Raw genomic sequence first — 22,850 nt, 5'->3', positions numbered from 1 at the left:
TTCGGATTGGAGGGGTTTTGGCTGATATCATTCATTGTTTGCAGAGCTTTTTTCGTCGGCTGGGGGGGTGGGGGCAGGCCATCTGTCTGAAGCAGGCAGAGCACATGTGAGATTCACCACCGGAAGAAATGGGAATCTTCTGAGGTTGAACAAGAGTTTTAACAGGGTGCATAAAAGAGCTCTCGGTAAAAAGAAATACAGGGATTATCAATTAGTTGTATCAATTAGTTCTTAAATGAATTTACTTATTACACCCCGGGGTAATATCCTATAACTGAGTACATCAATGATGTTCAACTGAGTACTTTGTATTAATGCTAAATTGGAGCTCAGCCGCATTCCACCATAATGACAGGCTATATCCCCAAACACTCAAACAGCAGTGGAACGGGTTTTGACCGGAGCACAATGGAAGAGGCAGGTTTGGGTTGGTCTAGGGGGTGTAACATGGTTGAGGAGAGGCACATTTGGGTGGGGGTGTAGGGGGGTGCAGCAGGGCCCTAGACAGGTTTAGGTGGGGGTGTAGCATGGCTTAGGCCAGGGGAGGACGGTTTGGGTGTGAGTGTAGAGGGTGTAGCGTGGTTTAGTAGAGGCTGGTTTAGGTGTGGTTACAGGGGTAGAGGAAGGTTTGGGTGGGGGTGTAGGGGTAAAGGAAGGTTTGGGTGGGGGTGTAGGGGTAGAGGAAGGTTTGGGTGGAGGTGTAGGGGTAGAGGAAGGTTTGGGTGGAGGTGTAGCATTGTTTAGGAGAGGCAGGTTTGGGTGGGGGTATAGCATGCTTTAAGAGAGGCAGGTTTGGGTGGGGGTATAGCATGCTTTAAGAGAGGCAGGTTTGGGTGGGGGTATAGGGGTGTAGCATGGTCACGGAGCGGCATCTTTGGGTGGGGATATAGGAGTGTAGCATGGATACAGAGCGGCAGGTTTTGGTGGGGATAAAGGGGTGTAGCCGGGTTTAGTGGAGGCAGGTTTGGTGAGTTAAAGTGGGGTTTACCCCGACAGCTTTTAGGGAGCGATGGTTTATTTGGGTCAGGGAGCTTTACGGCATAAGCAATTAGGGTTGGCCCGGCCTCGCGTATGGGCTAGCAGGAGGAGGCAGGAGGCCTCCCACTAGCCAGATTAGCCGCGCGGTTAAGGCGAGCAGAGCTCCGCGACTTCTGTCCAATGTAAAGAAGACCAGCTGGAGCAAACGGGACACTGGAGGGGGGATCTCATAGGCGGGAAGTGTGTATGTGTGTGCATTTATGTGTGTGCATGTGTATCTTTATATGTGTGTGTGTGTGTGTGTGTGTGTGTGTGTGTGTGTGTGTGTGTGACGTGTGTGTGTTTAAATGTGTATATACTGTATGTGTGTGTGTTTATATGTGTATATGTGTGTGTGTGTGTGTGTGTGTGTGTGTGTGCGTGTGCATCAGTGCATGTGTGTGTATGTGTGCTCGTGTGTGCTTATATGCGTGCGTGAGTGCATGTGCATGCATGTGTGTGTGTAAAGGGGGCAGGGGGGCTGCTCAGTAATGAGACCAAAGGGTCACTCAAGGACATGGAGCCGTTTTCACGGGTCGCTACACTCTGTAGAGCGGAGAACAAGAAAAACCACCGGGGGCCGCTGACCCATATGCCCACAGCGGGGCCACAGGCTTTCAGGAGACGCGGCCCCAGCGAGGGGACCTGTTTGTTTGTGTCCGTGTTGTTTAAGGGGTCTGTAAGGAGAACAGGGTGGAGGGCTTCACCCATGAGCGGGTGTGTTGACTCGACGTGGGGGGATTGTTTCCCGTGAGACACTTGACTGGGTGGCTTTAGGGGTGATTAGGGGAGAAGGCTTTATTCAGGCGCTGGAGGAGCTCCGCATGGGCCTCCATTATCCACGCTCGTTCAGGGGGACGGGGTTTACAGGCCCGGGGACTGGAGAGGAGGGGGAGATGCGGGGCAGACTGGTGGGAGTTCAGGGACATCCATCTGGTTTTTCTGCAATAACGTTCCCAAAGACACACTGAACCTGAGGCGGTCCTGTGCGGCAGTGCGTCTTGATGATGTGTGATTGCTGGTGAGGGATGAGTGTTGATGAGGATGATCGAAGAAATGGACAAACATTTCATATGCTGTGAGGTGTATTCTGTATAGTTCATGGAGCAAAGGTTGTCGAGGCAGCGTGGGGCTCGTCCTAGCTGTCGCCTGGTTTGTGTTGATGTTCGAAGGGCGCTCTATGACGCAGGACTAATGCCAGTTTAGTTATTTTAGAAATAATGAGGGGAAAACAAAAGCTATTGCACGAAAAAAGGAGTTAAATAACCTATTTAGCTCTTGAAAATCATTCCCCATGGAGGGCCAACAAAAACAATGGGCTGCGTGAAAACAAAAACTATAACAAATAAGAAAATATGTATATAACATTTCAAAGCGGGCACAAAGGGTTTATAAAATAATAATAGATGCCGGTTGGCGGGGATAGAAAGACCAATCAGATATAGGATTTGGAAAGTTAGCGAAGAAGCCTCCCACTGCTTCAGAGGAGTTCCCTGAAGCCCAATAGATCCGCCTGCGTGAGGCCGACACACACACACACACACACACACGTAACACAAATTAACGTCAAGGCCCATCAGCGGCGAGCTAGGCCCGGCCACGGGTCCTAGCAGGTGAGCCCATCCGGCTCTCTTTAAACAAGCTTAGCCGTGCTGAGCGCTAGCTCCAGAGGCTAGCTGACCTGTCTGCCCCGTCTATAAAAAGGACCCAGCGCGAGCCACCGACGGCACGCATACCGCCGTGGCGATATGCCGGGGGGTTCCATGGACGGGCGGGACGGCCCCCCTCCCGGGTCGGGCTTTCCCGCCCGCGAGAGTGTGTGTGTGTGTGTGTGTGTGTGTGTGTGTGTGTGTGTGTGTGTGTGTGTGTGTGTGTGTGTGTGTGTGATGGGGGGGGGGGGGGGTGGATGCTAATAATGAGTAATGAGTGATGACACGCCCTCAGGGAAAGAAAAGCGAGCCTATAGCGGCGATTAGAACTAATCCGCTCCACCGGGATACACATACACACAGTCACACACACACACACACACACACACAGTCACACACAGTCACACACACAGTCCTGATAGTGGGTGAAGCGACATGGAAGATTGTAGAAAATCACTGTAACAAACACACGCACACAAGCAAGTCCACACACGTGCATGATCACCAAGTACACAAGCACAAACACACACACACACACACACACACACACACACACAAGCTGGTGCACACACTTGCATGTACCCCCCTCCAACCCCCCCCCCCCCGGACCCACATATGTGGCACCGCATGGGAATCAATACAAAGCCACACAAAGGGTACACATCGACATACAGTTAATTCTTAGATCGATGCACTAATGCAACTAAGACAAAGCTGGTTTCATTGAGGAGCAGATGTCCAGAAGCCATGATCCAATGGATTCACTGTTTATAAAACGTTCACTGGTGCACCGGCCTGTGCGGGTCTCTAACCCTGCAGTGTGGTTTCTCTTCTCGAGATCTGACTGATATGATGTCAACACCCAGAGTGGAGCAAGAGGGTTGCGCGCCATTCATTCATGGACATTTATGTTGAATGTATCAACATCTGCTCAAAGAGATATTGATTGCAAAAGCCGGAATGTTATCGATTTGTCATTCATCGATAATCCTTGATTTTTGTGTTCCTGATAAGGTCGATGAGGGTGGAGTTTAAGGGCTGGTGCAGATTGTCTCTGGTAATCCTGTTCCGTGAAGTAGATCGTAATTGTAATGCTGGCTCCAAAACAGTTAATGCGTTCTGCGTTGACTCAAGGGGTAGCCTATAGCATGAATGAATACATCTATGCTGTAGCTCTGCATTTCTAATTTGATCAATTAGAAGTGCATTAAAAAAGGAATTCTTGGAAAAGCATCCTAATAAATCCAGGCCTCACTGGCTAGGATGAGATATAAGGGACAGATGGCAGGAACAATGCAAATAAGGATACGATTGATCATATTCTGGCCTTTAAGTCAGAGCTTTAAGTCGCTTTGACGCAGTGGGTCACCACACATGGTGGATGAACCACACACAGCCCACACACACACTACCGGATATAGTTTTCTGTTGAAACAACTGAATGATCAGTATGCACGGGCCCAGTCTTTCTGTCTGTCTGTCTGCACACCACGGGTGTCTGAGTTTGTACACCTTTGTTTTATTCGCGTTTTGTCACGTGACCAGGCAGGAAACCAAGCAACCGAGTTCAATGAGATCAAGTTCAACCACAGTAGCAGCTTCCCCACACAGCTGACCACACGGGATCCGTTCCAGCCCGCCATCTCACCCCTCCAAACCCTTAAAGGGGGGCCTGCTCATCCCGGTCGGTCCCGGTGGTGGGCGGCCGGTCGACCTATCAGGTGCCGGGAGGATAAAGGCGTGGGCGGTGGAAGGGGGAGGAAGGGGAGTCACCGAAGCAGGAATTAATGAGCATTATTGAATTAGGTGAGTAAAGTCCACCTGTAAGGCTCTTTAGGGTTCTTACCCAGTCCCAGTAACACCTGTTGTACTGCGCAGGGATTAATAAGAGATGAGTGTATGTGTGTGTGTGTGTGGGGGGGGGTCACAGTGGATGCAACTACCCCCCCCCACTGACAATCCCCTCCTCCAGCATGCCCCAATAAACATCGGTAACTCTATTCTGAAGTCATTAGCAGTTCAATGCCTCTCATTTTGTTTTTTTACCGCAGCATTGATATTTATTTACTAGTTTTCCCTTCATTTCACTCCCAATTAATATAGTATTAGTATGGAGCTGTTGATCCCAGCTGTACTCTCACACACACATACACACACACACACACACACACACACACACACACACACACACACACACCCTCAGTATATCCTGGTTAAACTGCTATTAGAGTCTATTAGTTGTTCTTGGCAGAACAATGCCACTGGGAGACCGGGGACCAACAAAACCAATCCTTTGTGCGTTTTCTGAGTAGCATCCACTGTGAGCTCTTTCCAGAAACCCCGTCAGCACCAGCCGCCACGTGGAACTCTTGAGAGAGACCGCACATGCTCACACACCGTTACTATTAGCAGTTAGCAAACAAACAAAACACCACTCCAAGTGGCTAAGCGGCGGTTTAGCATGCTATTTCTTTAAAGGCTTAAATGAGAGCTATCTGGCTTGTGGTTAAGCTGGAAGCTGAAGCGCTGGTGATACCGGTGTTGTTGATCTGCGTCTGGGAGCTATTTGTGAGCCGTGTTCTGGTCTGTGTGTTAATTCGAGCTTGTCTGGGCTCACAGCGCGCGGTGAGAGCTGCTGGCAGGTTATAGGGGCCCGGGGCCGGGGAACGGGCCTCAGGGGCCGGTTTAAATGAAACCACTTGCGAGTCTTGGTGCATACTTGGGGAGATCGCTTGAAAAGCGTAATAAAACAGATCACAATATGGGGGATGGGTCATGGGATGCATGTTCATCCATTTATCCATTTAGTCATGATCGTGGTTCAGGTCAGGGATCTTTTGGTATTGTTTTAAATAAAAACGCAACTTATCTACACAGAGCGTTGGGTTAAAACATATCTTGGATGTGTATTGGAAGTTTAAGCCGCTTATTATTCTCATTAAAAATCTGAATTTGAATCGATAAATTTATATAATATACATTTATTAACACTTAATGTCAAGTAAAACACCTTAATGCTTAAGTATCATGGGAGCCAACACGCTAAAGTGAATATTGGAGCTTCAGGAACTAAAACACACCCAATCAACCAATTATATTGTTATCCCCTAACTACTGAATTATACTACTGAAAGTTTGAACAGAAGTTTAAGCAACTCGTCTCGTTAACTTTAATGGGAAAGAGCTTATCTCGCTCACCTCCGTCACCTGTGCCTACAGTACCTATTGAGTCAGACAGTGAGGGAGGGGGGAGAGAGAGGGGTGGGGGTCGCCCCTGGGTGCCCTGAGGCAGTAGATGTGGAAGTGTATTATGGGGTTTTGTTTCGGGGCGGGGGCTGAGAGGCAGTGTTAAGACACACGGGGCAGATGAGGATAAGCCAGGAGAAATAATGATGAATAAGGGGGGGTCGATGGGGGGGGGGGAGCTGTCTGAGAGGATGCCGCTGTTGAGTTGCAAATTAGCTTGTAATTAGCCCCTACACATTTGCCTAGAGGGAATTAGCTTGTGACAAGTCTGTGTGTGTGTGTTTGTGTGTGTGGCTTTTTTTTCCTCGAGAGCTTGAGTGTGTGTGTGTGTGTGTGTGTGTGTGTGTGTGTGTGGGGGGGGGGGGTATTACCATACTGTATAAATCCACACCAAACACAATTAACAAGCAATTGGGAGGAGAAGTAATTAGTATTATCTACTTACCACCAGCAACCCCTATTCATAGGAAAATGAGGTCAAAACACACACACAGACACACAAACACACATGCACGCCTCTTCCTTTGTCTGCTGACAAAACCAACAGTCCATTATAAGAGCAGGAGACTTCTGTTTAAGTCACTAATTAACTATGCCAAGTAGGGTTCCTTCATATTGTGGCCAATAAGTGAATGCCTCCATAAGCATCCAAATGTGTCCCTGTGCATTTGTGTGTGTGTGTGTGATTGTGTGATTGTGTGTGCGTGCGTGCTTGTGTGTGCCTGTGCTTCCAGGCTTGTGTGTTTGGTTGTGGGAGTGAGATTATTTGGTGCTATTCAGTTTGGTGTCAAACTGAACCAGGTGATAACAACACTGAAGAAACCTTCATTTATGGGATTCATCCTGGCACCCCGGCAAGGATCAGAACAATTTACGGTTTACTCAGGTATATCTCCAAATGGCGGTGAAAGTGTGCCTTGATATGAGTTACATGTTCATTATTTGACGTGCTCGCATGTAACTTTTGCAGCTGTTCCGACGGTAATAAATTATGCATATTTGTAGACCCTTTTTCTACTACGTTTTTGGCAGATGTTAAAATCGGATGTGCAAACAAGAGGTTTATTAGCAAAGCAAATACGATGCATCATGTCTGACATTGAAACATTAAATATGAACTAAATATTCCGCCAAGCAAAACACAAAAGCTCACCGATGGAACAGATGGGGGACGGCACATTTCTAAAGCTGTCCATACCAGGCTTATTGTTTTCAGATTGAAACACATCTTTCTACCATCACCTTCAATTAGAGCAGGAGGTTATCAGGGACAGTAATTATTTAAAGTTCAGCGCGTTCTTTGATAACTTTATGGCCGCCAATGTTACAGTGAGACTATACTCGCACGGTTGGACCTCAGAGTATAGTCTACACCTGAATAACTGGGACATAAAAGTCATTCAATTATATTGTTATCTGCACACATAGTATGTTACAAAGTCTGTATGTATGTAAATATATTGTGTGAAGCTCAATGACTAAGGTATAACCAAGAGAGTTTAATTTCAGTTCACACACACACACACACATTTACTTATGCCAATATACACACACACTAACAGATTGATGCTCTATAAAAGGCTGCTCTCAAAGTGTCTAACAGATTGATCAGCCCCCCTGGTGGAGATGATCAGTGTGTGTGCGTGTGCGTGTGCGTGTGTGTTTAGGTGTGTGTTTAGCTGTTTGAAGCTTGGAGGGGTGCAGCTTATCTCTGAGCATGATCTTTGTTGTGCCCGTTTTTCCCCCTGTGCCAAGCTGCACGCACACACACACACACACACACCTCTCTTTCTATCACCCAATCAGTTGCTTTGCACAGTCTATATAAACCAACTGAGATGAACAATACATAAGGTGTTTTTGGGGGAATTGTTGTTGTCTCTAGCGCATGTCGAAATTAGCCTGCACTTTGAAACTCATGATAGGCTGTTATTCCAAATACAAAAGGCAATCAATAGAAATGTCTCCCCCCTTTGTGATTAATATTTTGTTGCGTTTATTTGCAGATATTTTTAGTGTTACCTTAATTTCAATTTTGATCTAAAGTTATTGAAAATCTGATTGATCTCCACCCCACTTTAAGTGTAAACTTTATATAATACCTTGTTCCAAAAATGTGAAAGAATGAAACCGACATTAAGGGTCTCGTACAATAACAGGATGAATCTATACATCCAGATAATCTCATTAACCCAAATGATCGGGGCTGTCGAAAGCCAGCATATGAAAACGTTGTTTAATCTGCAGACAGTTTGGATAACATTGGGGGTCCTCACCTCCTCTTAAACCCCCATGATCTGTTACCTGACTACAACCTCTGTATCCCTGCCATCAGATGGAGACATACAGATAATCTTAAATACCTTAGCGTAGCATAACAACATGTGTTTTGACTCCCAGTTCAGTTCGACCCCCCCCCTCATAATACTGATTCCACGTACACACACACACACCGAGCAAAGTGAGGGGTAAGCGGCTAAACACATAAGTTCTTGGAAAAAAAAGTGATGGACGTGCGACACATTGTGTTAAAGTCTTGGGGCGGATTAAAGCGCACACCATGTTTGAACAGGCAGGCGTATGCTTCCAATAGGATGGCTAACCTGCTTAATGGGAAATGTGTCTAAGACTGATTAAACGAGATCAGGGGCGAGGCGCACTGTTCATTAATGCCCTTGCAGACGGAGGGGCCGTGCCCTGTGTGACCTATGGCCATGGGTCGTCACGGACGATCACAGTTAAGGCTACACGCACGCGCACACATGGCTGGCTTTATTACTAATGCTGTCCATTGGTCTGGGGTGTTGTTGAGGGTTTTAGAAGAACCGCCCCCCCCCCCCCCCCCCCCCCCAACCCACCACACACACACGCACACGCACACACACACACACACACACACATTTACTTATGTTTGAATAGGTTTCTAGACACAAGAACGAACTGTATATCCAACTACTTTCGAGCATGAAGGCCATTGTTGTAATATGTCTATCTGATGCTTGATTGTTTCCTTGTAAGGCCTATATATCAGCAATTAGCCTGTCCACAGCCAGGCTCAGGCAGCTTTTAATAACCGATTATCGATCAGTGATCAGAAGCCAATGCAGCGAACTAGCCGCGCGAGATCGGTGAGATCGGTCCCGGGTCATCTGATCGAACCAATCAAACGTTCGCGCCGGCCATGCTCCCCTCCGGTTCTCCCCGTCCAGTCTCGTATCCCGGGCTAAGCCAAACAAGCTGATCAGCCAGTCACCTCTGTACACACTACCCCCCGCTAAGAGGCTAATGGCCATGGGGAGGGGGGGATATAATCCTTCTCAAAACAACCACAGAGATGCTAATTGTATCTGGCTATAAATACCGAGTTGACTTCTGGCGTTCTCTCTTCGCCACTAGCTCAAACTCCGGGAAAGGCGGCGGATTTGTTCACCGCTCACAGCCACGGCCGTCCTCGCCGGGGCAGCAGCAGGACCTTGTTGCGCAAATACCTGGAAAGGAGCTAAAGTAGGGGAGGGAGGAGGAGGCAGAGGAGTTGGAGGAGGTGGGGGGGGGGGTTGCATAAGGAACTCCCGCCTTATTTTAAAAACCATCCGTCTGAGAAGCGATTCGACCATAACGAATGCAACCGAGTCACTGTGTGTAGACAACCGTCTAGCGCGCATGCACGTGGGAATCACGCGCTCGTCACCTGCTGCAGGTTTTGGAGGGGGGAAGAGACCCCGCATGAATAAAACAAAAGGCCCTGAAACAAAAGCAAGGATACAATGTTCCACCTGCCCATGTTCACCCCCGAGCAGGTGGCTCGGGTGTGCGAGAACCTGGAGGAGACCGGGGACATCGAGCGCCTCGGCCGGTTCCTGTGGTCCCTGCCGGCCGCGGTGCCCGGGACGGCGGCGGAGGCCCTCAACCGCCAGGAGTCCGTGATGCGAGCGCGGGCCCTGGTCGCCTTCCACGGGGGGAACTTCGAGGGCCTCTATCAGATCCTCCAGAGCCACCGGTTCACCCGCGAGTCCCACGCCAAGCTGCAGGACCTGTGGCTGGACGCGCACTACCGCCAGGCGGAGAGGCTCCGCGGGCGGCCCCTGGGCCCGGTGGAGAAGTACCGCATCCGCAAGAAGTTCCCGCTGCCCCGGACCATCTGGGACGGCGAGCAGAAGACCCACTGCTTTAAGGTAGGGCCCTGTCCGCTGCGTAGATCCGATTTATTGGCCGGTTTGTGATCATGTTGTCGCTGATGAACACACACGCCAGGATTAGGCTGTGCGTAAAAGGGGAAATTAGTTTGAAGTTTCATCGCACGAAACTTCCTTTAAGGATAGACGGATGATAATTAGAGCCAATATTTCAGTTGTATTTTCTGATTTATTTTTTTCTTCGTTTTTGACCGTTCATCTGCTGTAAGTGTCTTGTCTTAACGGCATCATCTCTGAGCTCTTAAGATCCTGATGGAGTGGATATAATCTAAGATAAGGATAATGCACCTTAAGCCCTGCGCCCCGTTCTAAGGTCCGACACAGGCCAGAGAATCGCTTTAAACGCCACTTTTCAACGTGGGACGCTTAGCTCCGTTCAAATGGAGGAGGAGTAGGAATTGTTCTGGGGGCCCCGAGGGACGGCGGCTCCTCGATACACAGTTGGTGAACAGGGGCCCCTAATTGTCATTGAATTCAGTGATTAAGTGTTTATTTTCAGCAGGGAATAACCGGTGCAAATCAATACAACATTAACGATGAATGCACTGTGGAAACTAATTGCAGTGCTATAGCGAACTGTTGACTGACAGAGGCACAGTGGGGATTTATTCTGTCGGTTTATTCCTGAGGGAATATCAGATGTCGCGTGCCGTTTGTGGTCGATTGAATAATGGTTTCTGAGTATTACTGAGCTTTCATTTAATAGCCTACTTTGTGAGGGATTTGCTCCTGACCATTATCTAATGCACGTGTGGGTATTATGTCAATCCTGTGACAGATTATTAGATCCATGGTATTAGCTATAGGAATAACAGGTACACATCAATGAGTCTGTTTTTCAGATTACAGTGGTTTTTATCAAGCGTTTTTAAACCGGATGATGCTAAACTAGAAAAACTGGTGTCGCTGGAACCCCATCAGTAAAAAATTAATAGTATACAATTAATTGAAAGTCACATGATGTAACACATGAATGAAGCTCCATATGCAAAAAAAGAAATGATCAGTTATCAACTACCTTTGTCAGGAATAACATTATTCATTTGATGTAGCATTTCTTGTAGGTATATCTATAGGTGTGTGCTGTAGTTCTGTGTACTTTAATCTCTATGTGCGCGCGTGTCAAGAGAAGCCCGTCCTCAAGTCAAAAAATGAATGAAGTCACACTTTACAAATGTTCCACGACTAACTGGTTGAAGAATCGGAGTGACTAGATCTTCCCCCCCACACATTGAACCCTGTGCGGGACGTCCTACATCATGCTCACCCTCTGTTCCCCCCCCAGGAGAGGACGCGCAGCCTGCTCCGGGAGTGGTACCTCCAGGACCCCTACCCCAACCCGTCCCGCAAGCGCCACCTGGCCCAGGCCACGGGCCTCACGCCCACACAGGTCGGCAACTGGTTCAAGAACCGGCGGCAGAGGGACCGGGCTGCCTCCGCCAAGAACCGGTACGTCTGCTCAGAGGGCGCCTCAGGGGGCGAGGTTCAGACAGACAGGCAGGCAGGCAGGCAGGCAGGCAGGCAGGCAGGCAGACAGACAGACAGACAGACAGACAGACAGACAGACAGACAGACAGGCAGGCAGGCAGGCAGGCAGGCAGACAGACAGACAGACAGACAGACATCAAAGAGGAGTTTGGCCTTTCCATTCACTTCTGGGGATTTCCTGTGACACTTTTATCAAAAGCGTCTTACAATTGAGGCACACACACACACACACACACACACACCGCTGTCGCAATGCTCACACAGTAATCACACACCGTCCGTCCCGGTCCTGAATACACTCTAACCATTCCCCCCCCTCCCCACACCAGGCTACAGCAGGACCCCTCCCTCCCCACCGCCGAGGGCTCGCCGGACGGCTCCCACCAGGACCGCCAGCGCCACCCCGGTCTGCGGCTGGCCGCCTCCCCCTCCTCCTCGCCACAGCCCGCCCCCAGCCCGGGCGCCAGCGACTGCAGCACGGGCAGCGAGCGCCGTGGCAACGGTGGCGCCTCCACCCCCGACATCTCCGTCAGCAGCGACAGCGAGTTCGACTCTTAGCCGGTCACCTGACCCCCCTCCCCCCCCCCTCCCCGACACACACACCAGCCGCTGGGGAGGGAGGGTTAAATTGACAGTGGAGTCAGTGGAGGGGTTCCGTATCCCAACATGCATTGCTGCTACATCGGATCCGCCCTGGGCCTCCATTGTGAACAGAAACTATGAAGGGAAGACACTGCTGCAACGCACACCATCCTTCCACGGGTCAGGGTCACAGTTACTGTTCACACTTTAACTAGTCTCCTCCCCCACGACCCCAACCCCAACCACACCCACCCCAACCCAGGATAATGCGATGGCCGAATGTGGAGGGACACTGGGCGACGAGGAGATACGAGAAAACATTTATCCGACGGCAACCTCAAATATAGCTTGTGGAAACAGCGCCCCCTGCTGCTGAAATATAGCGTGTGCGCGCTTCACCGCGCTAGACATGAGACGTGGCCACCCGGGTGGTGGCGAACGGACGACATCGCGAGAACAAACCAAAGAACCCCCGTTAGCGTCGTTGCGCTGAACAACATGCACTTAAACTCTCTCTTAAATGTCACCGTTCAACACCCCCTCTCACTACACTACACACTGTAGACAGGTAAACAACGGTACTATACTTCTGACACGTGGTCTTTTAAAACCTTTGAGTCTTTGAATTATTGTTTAATATTACTACACACGGATTGGAATAGGTGAGTTGTAAAGTGTTGATACTAGTGCTGATGTGAGGTTCATAACATAGTGATAGATTGACATTTACTTGACTACAGCATTTGACGGGCCGACGCCTTCCCTAGGGTCACTCTATATGCAACAACACAAGTACGCTTTGTGTAAACTTATTCTACTTTTTCTTCATATCATTTACACCACAAACGTGATGTCACTGCCTTAAATGAGCGAAGATTACTCTTGCAATCCAATGATAAATCTGAAATTCAAAACGATTATTTTTAAACACACAACAGCACTCAAAAAAGCTGCTATAAGACCTTAACATTAAAAGTTTTTTTTTTTTTTTACCCTACCTGTTTAAGACTGTGCTAATGCCTTTTGAAATCCTCCAAGTGGCGTCAGCAGGAAGGATGTGACATCATCGTCCTCACTAATGAGTGACGGAGAGGTGGAGACGTGAAGATGTTTCTCATCTTACCTCAGTGGCCTCTGTTCGGTTCTTCAGAGAACAGCTCCACTCGGCCACAGGTCTCCCCTTTGTCCGTTCATCATCGTTGTAAGTCACTGCATTTCACTGAACATGAGTATTTTGTAAACTTTTTGTGCAAATAAACCTATTTTTATTCAAAATCGGCTCAGTGTTGTTGTGACACATTTTTATTACGATTTTTTTTTTTCAAAATGTTCAAAATCAGTTGCAGTCAACTATTTTGGAAATATTTTTGCTACCTTTATCCATGGCCTATTTACCTTAGAATACGTTCATGTTGAACAATGTTCCAGCAAATCAAAATAAGGAATTCAAGGGGCTACCGTGAGCCATATATGACCGTAGTGTACAATTCGAATGCACACCTTTGCATGAACACCTTTCTAGTTCAAAAAGTTCCGCGACTCATCACATCTGCTCATAAGACAACACACAAACACACACACACACACACACACACACACACACACACACACACACACACACACACACACACTCACTCACACTCACACTCACACTCACACTCACACTCACACTCACACTCACACTCACACTCACACTCACACTCACACACACACACACTACTGGAATGACGTCACCAGTAACCCCGCCCACTTTTAAATTGCAGAGAACTCCTCCCAAAGAAGCGCAAGCAGACCCAGGTATCGGTACGCTTGATGCTGGTGCATGAATCGGACTCCCGAGTATAGGCTATCATACTTTTGAGCGACCATGGACAGCCAGGGGAGGAAGGTGGTGGTGTGTGACAATGGCACGGGTGTAAGTCGATTCACTTCCTTTTTCAAACCCCTGAGCTCATAACTTACAGGTTCACAATTGAATAATGAATGAGGCGACTTTTGAAAGTGAGGACCGTATGATCTGTCATAATCGCGTTTGCAGCTACTTGATAACTCGCGTGTTTCATTTCTCCAGGAAATGACTTAAGATCACTCTTGGTAGACTGTTGATGCGATTGACTTAAGACTTGTGAAATGATTGTATAGCAGGCCTACATTCGTGCTGAGTGGATTGCACATACCACTCTGTATAGGCAATATTATAGGCTTTTATATTTGAATTTGGACTGGCTGAATTATGTGATTCGTGGAATATAGGGACTTAATGTTCTTAGGGCATACTTCGCCCACATCTGCCTGGACTTGTGCACAGAGCCATAAATGGTGGTGATTACCTTACAGCGCGCTGTCATTGGCCAGAATATAGGAAGAGAGTTTTCAGTTGTTTTTTAAGTCGCGTCTACAACCCTCTCTTCCGCATCTCTGTAAACTTAACACACAAACGCGCAAGGAAGTCCGTTATCATTTCGAATGGCTTGATGCATGAAAAGAAAAAGGAGGGAAATGAAACCCGATTGATTAGTGTTAATTAGGCCTACTTAAAGTCGCTGTACCTGGAGCCCAAAGCCTGGAATGTTGCACACACCTCCCGGTCGTGGAATGCCTCCACAGTCCAATGGGCATGCCTCGACACTCCGCAAATGTAGGCCTAGTTAAGTTAGGCAAACAGCTGTATGTGTCGCCATGACGATATTATCCAGAAAGGCTAGGTTGTTACCAAAATATGCACCCAGGAAATACCAAAATAACAACATAGAATACACAATTAATAAACGACAATTGGATACAGAAAGTATCCAATTGTCGTTTAGTGTGCAAAGACAGTATAACTAATGCATAAGTGCAAAGACAGTATAACTAATGCAACATAACTAAGTGATAAAAGCTTAAATGAAAAAAAAAAAAAAGAACAAAAAGAACAACAGCAAAAAAACATTGCTAGTTGGTGCTGTCACACTGTCAGTTGCTAGTTCTCCAACGCAAAAAAAAAGGGAACCTATATTAATAGGCAGTTGGCCACAAACTTTCCTGAACCTCTCAGACAACTATGGTTACTGCTGTACACAAACACAATGTCTGTTTTACCTTCTCTCTCTCCCCCTCTCTCCAGTTTGTCAAGTGTGGGTTTGCCGGCTCCAACTTCCCAGAACACATCTTCCCTGCTATGGTCGGCCGTCCCCTCATTCGCTCCAACACTAAAGTTGGGAACATTGAGATTAAGGTGGGTTGTTCGAGGTCTGAGGTTCAACTGAGTAGAAGTTAAAGCCTCAAGTGAACGTATAAAAAACGTAATCCAATTCATTAGAATATTTTTTTTATCAAATGAAAACTATATGTACAATCCAAGGTTAGCATCATGAGCTTTACATTTGAATGAAAATATGCTTTCTGATAAGGGGAAGGCATCTGTGGAGGCCAAGAACACCATCTGGGGACCAGCCTTGTGTTTTTAAGCTACAAAGCCGTTTTCAAGTCCACACATAATACATCTTCAAAAAAAAAACTAGTTATTGAGGCCAGAAGACAATGTTCTTCTCGACGTACAACCCACGAGACCAATAAATAACCAATTATTATTATGACAATAAAATAATCCTCAGATTAAATGATTATCAATATCCTCATCAGTTCGACCCTACAGTTAATTCAGCTTTTGTTGGTTTGCAACTACCATCATCAGACGTGTATTTACATTGCGGTTGGACAGATCAGTGTGGCTTGCAGGTGTCCACTTAAGGTCAAGGCTTATTGCAAAGGTCAGAATGATCGACCATCAATCCTTCTTTACAGCCCTGAACTGGTTCGGTATTTTCAATTCAATTGCACAACCCGTTCTCAACACGTGTCATGTTTTGTCGAGAAAAGGGAGGGGGGGGAAATACGAAGAAAGAAAAAGTCGGTTTAAATCCCCTCGATCGTCGCGGTGTATCGACTACCAGAGCCGGGCGGGTTCGGCTCTAACATGATGCCCCCTCACCCCCCAGTCACCTTTTAACACCTCTCATCTCTGAGCCGGTGTTGGCGTAAGGGTCTTAGAACGGGACAATCTGATTGGACACCTGCAGGCCATCCCTAAGCCCCGGTTACGGTCAGAATGGTGACTGACCCTGACGCCCTGATCTCTGAGTACCTCCCTCACACCGGGGGGGATGTCACTCATTAGGGGGATTCTGGCTAGGGCAAGATGCTTCAGGCATACGTGTCTGCTTAAAAGACTAAACAGCAACGCACTACACCTTATTTCAGCCTGGGTAAAGTGGTTACAAACAATGTTAATGCAAATGAATGAAAAACTTGTGATGCCCAGGCCACCTGGCCTTTACCCATGCACTGTTTACAAAGAGGGCTTTCAGACCAGACCGACTGAATGACTGGAGGCCCACGGCCGACCTAGACTACAGTATGGGCTGAACCGGTTATCAAAAGAAGCAGCGCCATGCTTCCCTCTCCAGGGCGGTTATGTGCCTAATACGTAGAGAAATACCATAAACATTGAAAACAATTTGGTCAAAACATTTTTTTGGGGCAACCCCCTCCCCCTCCAGGACCTGATGGTGGGCGACGAGGCCAGCGAGTGCCGCTCCATGCTGGAGGTCACCTACCCCATGGACAACGGCATGGTGCGCTCCTGGGAGGACATGATCCACATCTGGGACTACACCTTCGGCCCCGGGCGCCTCAACGTAGACCCGCCCGACTGCAAGGTAAGGAGCTCCTCCTCCTGCTCCTCCTCCTCCTCCTCCTCCTTCTCCTCCTCCTCCTCCTCCTCCTCCTCCACGCGGTGACCAACGGTGCCGAGGTGGTTCTTGAGTGGGCCGGTTGAAGAACCTATTGCAGTGGCCCATCCCTGTGGAGAAGTTCTGTTATCTTAAAGGGCCGCAAAAGTGGTTTGTTTTAGGCTGATGTTGTATGAGGAAGACATTTTTCCCACGCAGAAATCAGGTCACTGACAGAGTTCTTAACCAGAAATGGCGCGGTTCAGTTTAAGCAGTCTGGTTTTACTTTACATAACAAATGTGAACATGTTCAATATGAATATCAAGCTATTTGAGAATCAGTAATCAAGCCAGCCCCAGCCATGGCTGTGTTGGTTATGCTTTGCACATTTCTTTAACCTTCATATTTATTTCACCTTTGGACAAAGAAAAGGGGGAAGAATTAACATTATAAAATCCAATGTATCAATATCATAATCGACCAGATGTAAATCACTGGTGAGTGCCAGTCCCTAGAGCCACCATGTGGGGGCGCCACTGAGCAACAGAACAAACGACGTCCCAGCAACAACAACACAGCAAGGTGTTAGGCTGCTGGTCTAACACCGAGTCCTCTCTACCCTCCTCACACAGGTGCTGCTGACGGAGCCCCCCATGAACCCCACCAAGAACCGGCAGAAGATCGCCGAGGTCATGTTCGAGACGTACGGGTTCCACGGCATCTACGTGGCCATCCAGGCCGTGCTCACCCTCTACGCTCAGGGTAAGACCCCCGCTACACCCCCCCGCCCCCTCATCCTCCATAACCCTTTCCTTGGAAGAGCCAAACAGCATGAACTCAAATGACTCGAGTGAAAGTTGTAAAACGGAGGGTCCGGCTCGTGTTTCGGGGCGCAGGTCTGCTGACGGGCGTGGTGGTGGACTCGGGGGACGGGGTGACCCACATCTGTCCCGTGTACGAGGGCTTCTCCCTGCCCCATCTCACCCGCAGGCTGGACATCGCCGGACGGGACATCACACGCTACCTGATCAAGGTGTGTCCGGGCGCACGCACAAACGCACGCACGCGACGGCCTCTAAATCGGCCCGGCGTTTTTATAGAAAGCTTTCGTCCAAATGTTAGCGACACTCTTTTTCGACATGGCATTGTGTATTTGAGTGTTACGACACTCCCGTCGACACTTTGAACGCTCCCAGTCTCACTTCTAAGCCACTTTGGATACAAGGATCCATATTCTTCTGTCTAAAGGAATACCAACTGAGTGGGTTACTTATATAACACAACTTACTGCTGTGATTAGAACCCTGCCCCTGTGGTGAACCGCAGCTCTACCCCATGATAATAAACCCTGCACTCGCACTGCTGGGGATCCCAGGGCTTCAGTCACAAGAGATTTGCTCCATGCAAGCGTAACCCCAACACCCCCCTCTCTCCCCTAACGCCTCCACCGCCGCCTCCACCTCCAGCTGCTGCTGCTCCGGGGCTACGCCTTCAACCACACGGCCGACTTTGAGACGGTGCGCATGCTGAAGGAGAAGCTGTGCTACGTGGGCTACAACATCGAGCAGGAGCAGCAGCTGGCCAACGAGACCACCGTGCTCGTGGAGACCTTCACGGTACTCCGCCGACACCTCCACCCCCCCATCGGGATGTACACACACACACAGACGGTTACACTTCTTAAACCAGTTCCAATTCCAGAACTATTTACACACAAAAAGCTAACGTCAAGGGTCAAACCTAGCAGTAACATTACCAGTGTTATCCATACCGGTAGTATTAATATTAATACTCACAATTGCCTCTAAGCCGTCCCCAAGGGAGAAGATAATGTAAATGATTACCCGTTACGCACCGTCCAGTCAAACCCATTGATAAGAGATGATCAGGTCATCAGCCATTCGTATCGATCCATCCGACCTCCAAACCGGACCCTGTAACGTGACGCACAACACCAGTGGGACCCCTTCTCCCACGTTCCTAACGATCTGTTCCCCCACCCCCCAGCTTCCAGACGGGCGGCAGGTGAAGGTGGGCGGGGAGCGCTTCGGAGCCCCCGAGGCGCTCTTCCAGCCCCACCTCATCAACGTGGAGGGGGCCGGCGTGGCGGAGCTGCTCTTCAACACCATCCAGGCCGCCGACATCGATCTCAGGTCGGTCTGCCGTCGGACACAGGGTCCTTGTTGTGATCGGTTGACTGGGTTAAGGGTAGCCCACAGCTCAGCTGTGTTCTACTGTAAGAAAACCGTAACCTCGTTTCCCCGGGGATGAAAATCACGGAAAAGGTAGACCGATTATGTAGTTGGTGCGGGATTTTGGTTCTCCATGGGTCCCATTCTGAAGAATAATGTCAATGGGTTGGACGTTTTGCATGAGCTTGCAGCCATAGACTTTAAGTTTGTGTGGATGGCCAAGACAGACATAAAGGGATTAATAAGGTCTAGACCGCTGTTGTTGGTCATGTGACATGTGATGATGGTGTCTATCATGTCTGGCTCCAACACTTGTAGAACGAATCTTAACTTTTTTTGTTTGAAGTAGCACTTCAAGCAGTTTGCTTATTTGATTAATTTTATGTCCTCATGATTCTTGCACTTTTTGGGTTGTATCTACATTGATGAATGCACTTAGAATGGAAACACTTGATTATTTTGAATCTCAAAAGTCTTGGGCTTGTGTTTCTGTCGATGAGCAGTCCGATTAAGGATTAAATAAGGAAGTCTATGTTTCAGTCCGAGCTCGACTCTTACTTCCTCTTCCTGTTTGCTTCAACCGCAGAAACTGTGGTTCAGCTTCTGCTGTCGCTGCAGCCATGCTGACATCTTAAAACACCTCATTCATTTACATTCACCTCATCTATGGCCGACGCAACAGATCGTAGGATTAAGTCAAATGTACCTGCTCAAATATTTGCAAAAAGAACGACAAGAATATGTCCTTGTTGAAGGCAATTCCTCGGGTGGTGATGAAACACGAACGTGTTATGCAACTTGGCGAGAGACCGGAGATGTTTCCGTCTCTTAGAGGGCTGAAGCAACAACTGCTGAGTCCTTTTCAACTCCCTCTGGCAAGGATACAAACAGGCCGATACGAATCACACATACAGCCATTGACAGATGGACACACACACAAACATACACACACACATACGCAGACGTGCTATAACAAAGATTACGTGCAACTCAATAGTACTAATAGTACTATTACTAATACTAGTAATTCTTGAGCTAAACCACATCCTTCCCCCTCTTCTCCCCTCCCCCCTCTACAGGGCTGACTTCTACCGACACATCGTGCTATCCGGAGGCACCACCATGTACCCGGGCTTGCCCTCCCGCCTGGAGAGGGAGATCAAACAGCTGTACCTGGAGCACGTGCTGAACGGAGACACGCAGAAGCTCTCGGTGAATACGGAGCCCCTCAAACACACACGGGGGGGGGGCTTGGGATCCTGGCTTCAGGCTGGAGGTGTTAGAAGCGTGCCGTGTCAAGGTGGTCATAGGTTTAGACAACTTAGGTTCTGAAATTATAGAGGGAATGTGTCGCTGTTTGCAATCTTACACCATCGGTCAACGGGAGGAAGTATGGGTTAGATGGGTTTATTATTAAAAATATTATAAACATTGACACAATATAACACTATACTGGCTGTTTAACGTTTGAATAAATAACTATTCTCCTTCGGACACTCTTTCCATTGCAAAATGGTTTTAAACACACACACACACACACACACACACTCTAAAGTTTCAACTAACACCCCCATTCTCTCCCTGTTCTCCATGTTCTCCCTGCAGAAGTTTAAGATCCGCATCGAGGACCCGCCCAGACGTAAGCACATGGTGTTCATGGGCGGGGCCGTGCTGGCCAACATCATGAAGGACAAGGAGTCCTTCTGGATCAGCAAGGAGGAGTACATGGAGAAGGGCTCCAAAGTGTTAGACAAGCTGGCCGGGGGAGTCAAATAGACACAATAGTCGCGTACACACACACACACACACACACACACACACACACACACACGTACACACACACACACAGAGACACACACACACACACACACACACACACACACACACAGAGACACACACACACACACACAGAGACACACATACACACAGAGACACACATACACATTTACAAAAAGACACACACTTACAAAGAGACACAAACACTTACAAAGAGTAAGAGAGACACACACACAGTATTTCGGGAGGGTTATGCATACAAGAACCTTTGGTTTGTTGTAGTTTATGTCATGATGTAACTTCAAAACTGTGTTTCACTTTTGGGGGATGGAGCACCATATTGTTCTATTTATGGTATTTTGAGTCATAACCTGTTGAGTGGGTGAATCCTCCAAATAATGACTCATGATTGTTAATAATGGATATTATCAATATTACACATACGATAACCATCGGTTATCAAACGACAACCCCAATGTTTTTGCCTTATTCGGTTATTGTTATATTGTTGATATTATGCTCTATTCCTGGCAGCCACTGGAGTTTTTTTGTGTAATTGTATTAACGGTCCAATTATTTCAAAAGGCTATTGAAAATAAAATCTGTTATATCTAAATCACACCCAGAGTGCACAGAGTGAGCAGCCCAGGACACACAGGATTGAGTTGTTATATTGTGCTTGAAAACAAAGCTTGATAAAATACACATACATACACACAAGTTGCATTGTGTCTCGCACAACGCAACGTTATTCCACAGTGCTAGGATTGAGAGCAAAATGGACTCTCAAATGGACTCCTCCGGCCACTCAGAGAAAAGCTTTAAGGCCTTTTGTTAACAAACAACGGACTGACTCGATGTTTCATTACCATGTCGAGGAGTGCATATGATGTCTTCAGACCGGGACAGAAAATGTGATGAAACAACGTTATGAACAGATATTGCTGTTTTATTGTGATACCGATATTACATGACGATAATACATTGATGTGTTTTTTTTCCCCATTAAAAATAAATAGTGGGCATCTTAATGTTGGCATACAATCAACACATGCATCGCACTCATACGCACGCACACACACACACACACACAGAGACGCGCGCACACTGTCTACATTCGCAGAAACTTCACATGTACAAATAAAAAAAGCATGCACTTATATTTAAACCACATTATCGCTTTCATAAAGTCCCCCTGCACATAAATCTTTTGCAAATGACCTGTATTCCATACCGGACGTGATATCCGTCCCGTTATTATTTATATATTTGATTACTTCCGATATGCATCGTGTTCGTGGACGATGACGTCAAAGTCCGTGGGAAAGGATGACTCGCGGCGGAGGGCCAACCAATAAGCTGGCAGCGTCGACATTTACATTCAACCAATCACCATGAGGTAAGACACAGACCCGGTGTGTAGTCGTTATTGTGAGCGTTATTAATATCAATAAGTGATTAAGACATGGTCCTTCTTGGTACTCTTGTCATAACAAGATTATTTTACACTACGGAAAAAAACAAAAACTGCACAAGTGGGTCGCCATTCAGAAGGTCAAACTCAGGTAGAGAAACAACAGCATTTGGGCTGGGAGGGGGGGGGGGCAGGCTGAATCCCCCTGTAATTATCCCCGGGAACTTTCCCCATCCCAGCCTGATCCCGTGGGATTACCGCTCTGACGTTTTCCATCAGGGGGGGGTTTTGGGCGTGTGGACAGTTATTTCTTGGGGGGAGGGGGGGTTGATTGAACTAATGCATCCCCCGATGTGCGGTGGAAAGGCTGACTTCTCCCTCAGTGTTCCTCCTCCTCCCAGGACCATGGTTTGTGAGGCTGGCTTCCCCTGGCACGCAGCCCTCGGCTTATTAATAGTCAAAGTATTAATAGTTTGAACGCTCTCGCTTCCCGTTGGCTCGCTATCCAGCGCTCTCTCGCTATGCTCTCGATAAGTTTACTTCTGTTATTTTATGCTCCTCACCAGCTGTCCGTCTGACT

At 47.9% G+C, this 22,850-nt stretch overlaps 2 protein-coding genes across 2 annotated transcripts; both read left to right on the top strand.

Moving 5' to 3' along the window:
• Positions 1-9,676: 9,676 nt before the first annotated feature.
• Positions 9,677-12,151, top strand: six7 (SIX homeobox 7; the record flags this gene model as incomplete). The annotated part of the gene is made up of 3 exons (XM_079758373.1): positions 9,677-10,084; positions 11,391-11,554; positions 11,923-12,151. 3 exons carry the CDS (start codon positions 9,677-9,679, stop codon positions 12,149-12,151), a joined length of 801 nt encoding a protein of 266 aa, XP_079614499.1.
• A 1,800-nt stretch (positions 12,152-13,951) lies between these two features.
• On the top strand, positions 13,952-21,880 carry LOC307090784 (actin-related protein 2-A). Its single transcript, XM_079757551.1, has 9 exons — positions 13,952-14,090; positions 15,282-15,392; positions 16,717-16,875; positions 17,521-17,650; positions 17,785-17,921; positions 18,355-18,504; positions 18,896-19,041; positions 20,160-20,292; positions 20,686-21,880. Exons 1-9 carry the CDS (start codon positions 14,043-14,045, stop codon positions 20,854-20,856), a joined length of 1,185 nt encoding a protein of 394 aa, XP_079613677.1. The 5' UTR covers positions 13,952-14,042; the 3' UTR covers positions 20,857-21,880.
• The last annotated feature ends 970 nt before the right edge of the window (positions 21,881-22,850 follow it).

This window comes from Pollachius pollachius (genome assembly GCF_949987615.1).
Source record: "Pollachius pollachius genome assembly, chromosome: 20".
NCBI lineage: Eukaryota > Metazoa > Chordata > Actinopteri > Gadiformes > Gadidae > Pollachius > Pollachius pollachius.
The sequence above is the reverse complement of the archived record's forward strand: the minus strand, read 5'-3'. Positions and strand labels throughout refer to the sequence as shown.

Coding starts and splice junctions, on each gene's coding strand:
- LOC307090784 (XM_079757551.1), top strand. CDS start 14,043: ATGGACAGCCAGGGGAGGAAGGTGGTGGTGTGTGACAATGGCACGGGT. Junction 14,091..15,281: donor TGTGTGACAATGGCACGGGT/GTAAGTCGATTC, acceptor CCCTCTCTCCAG/TTTGTCAAGTGTGGGTTTGC. Junction 16,876..17,520: donor TAGACCCGCCCGACTGCAAG/GTAAGGAGCTCC, acceptor CTCCTCACACAG/GTGCTGCTGACGGAGCCCCC.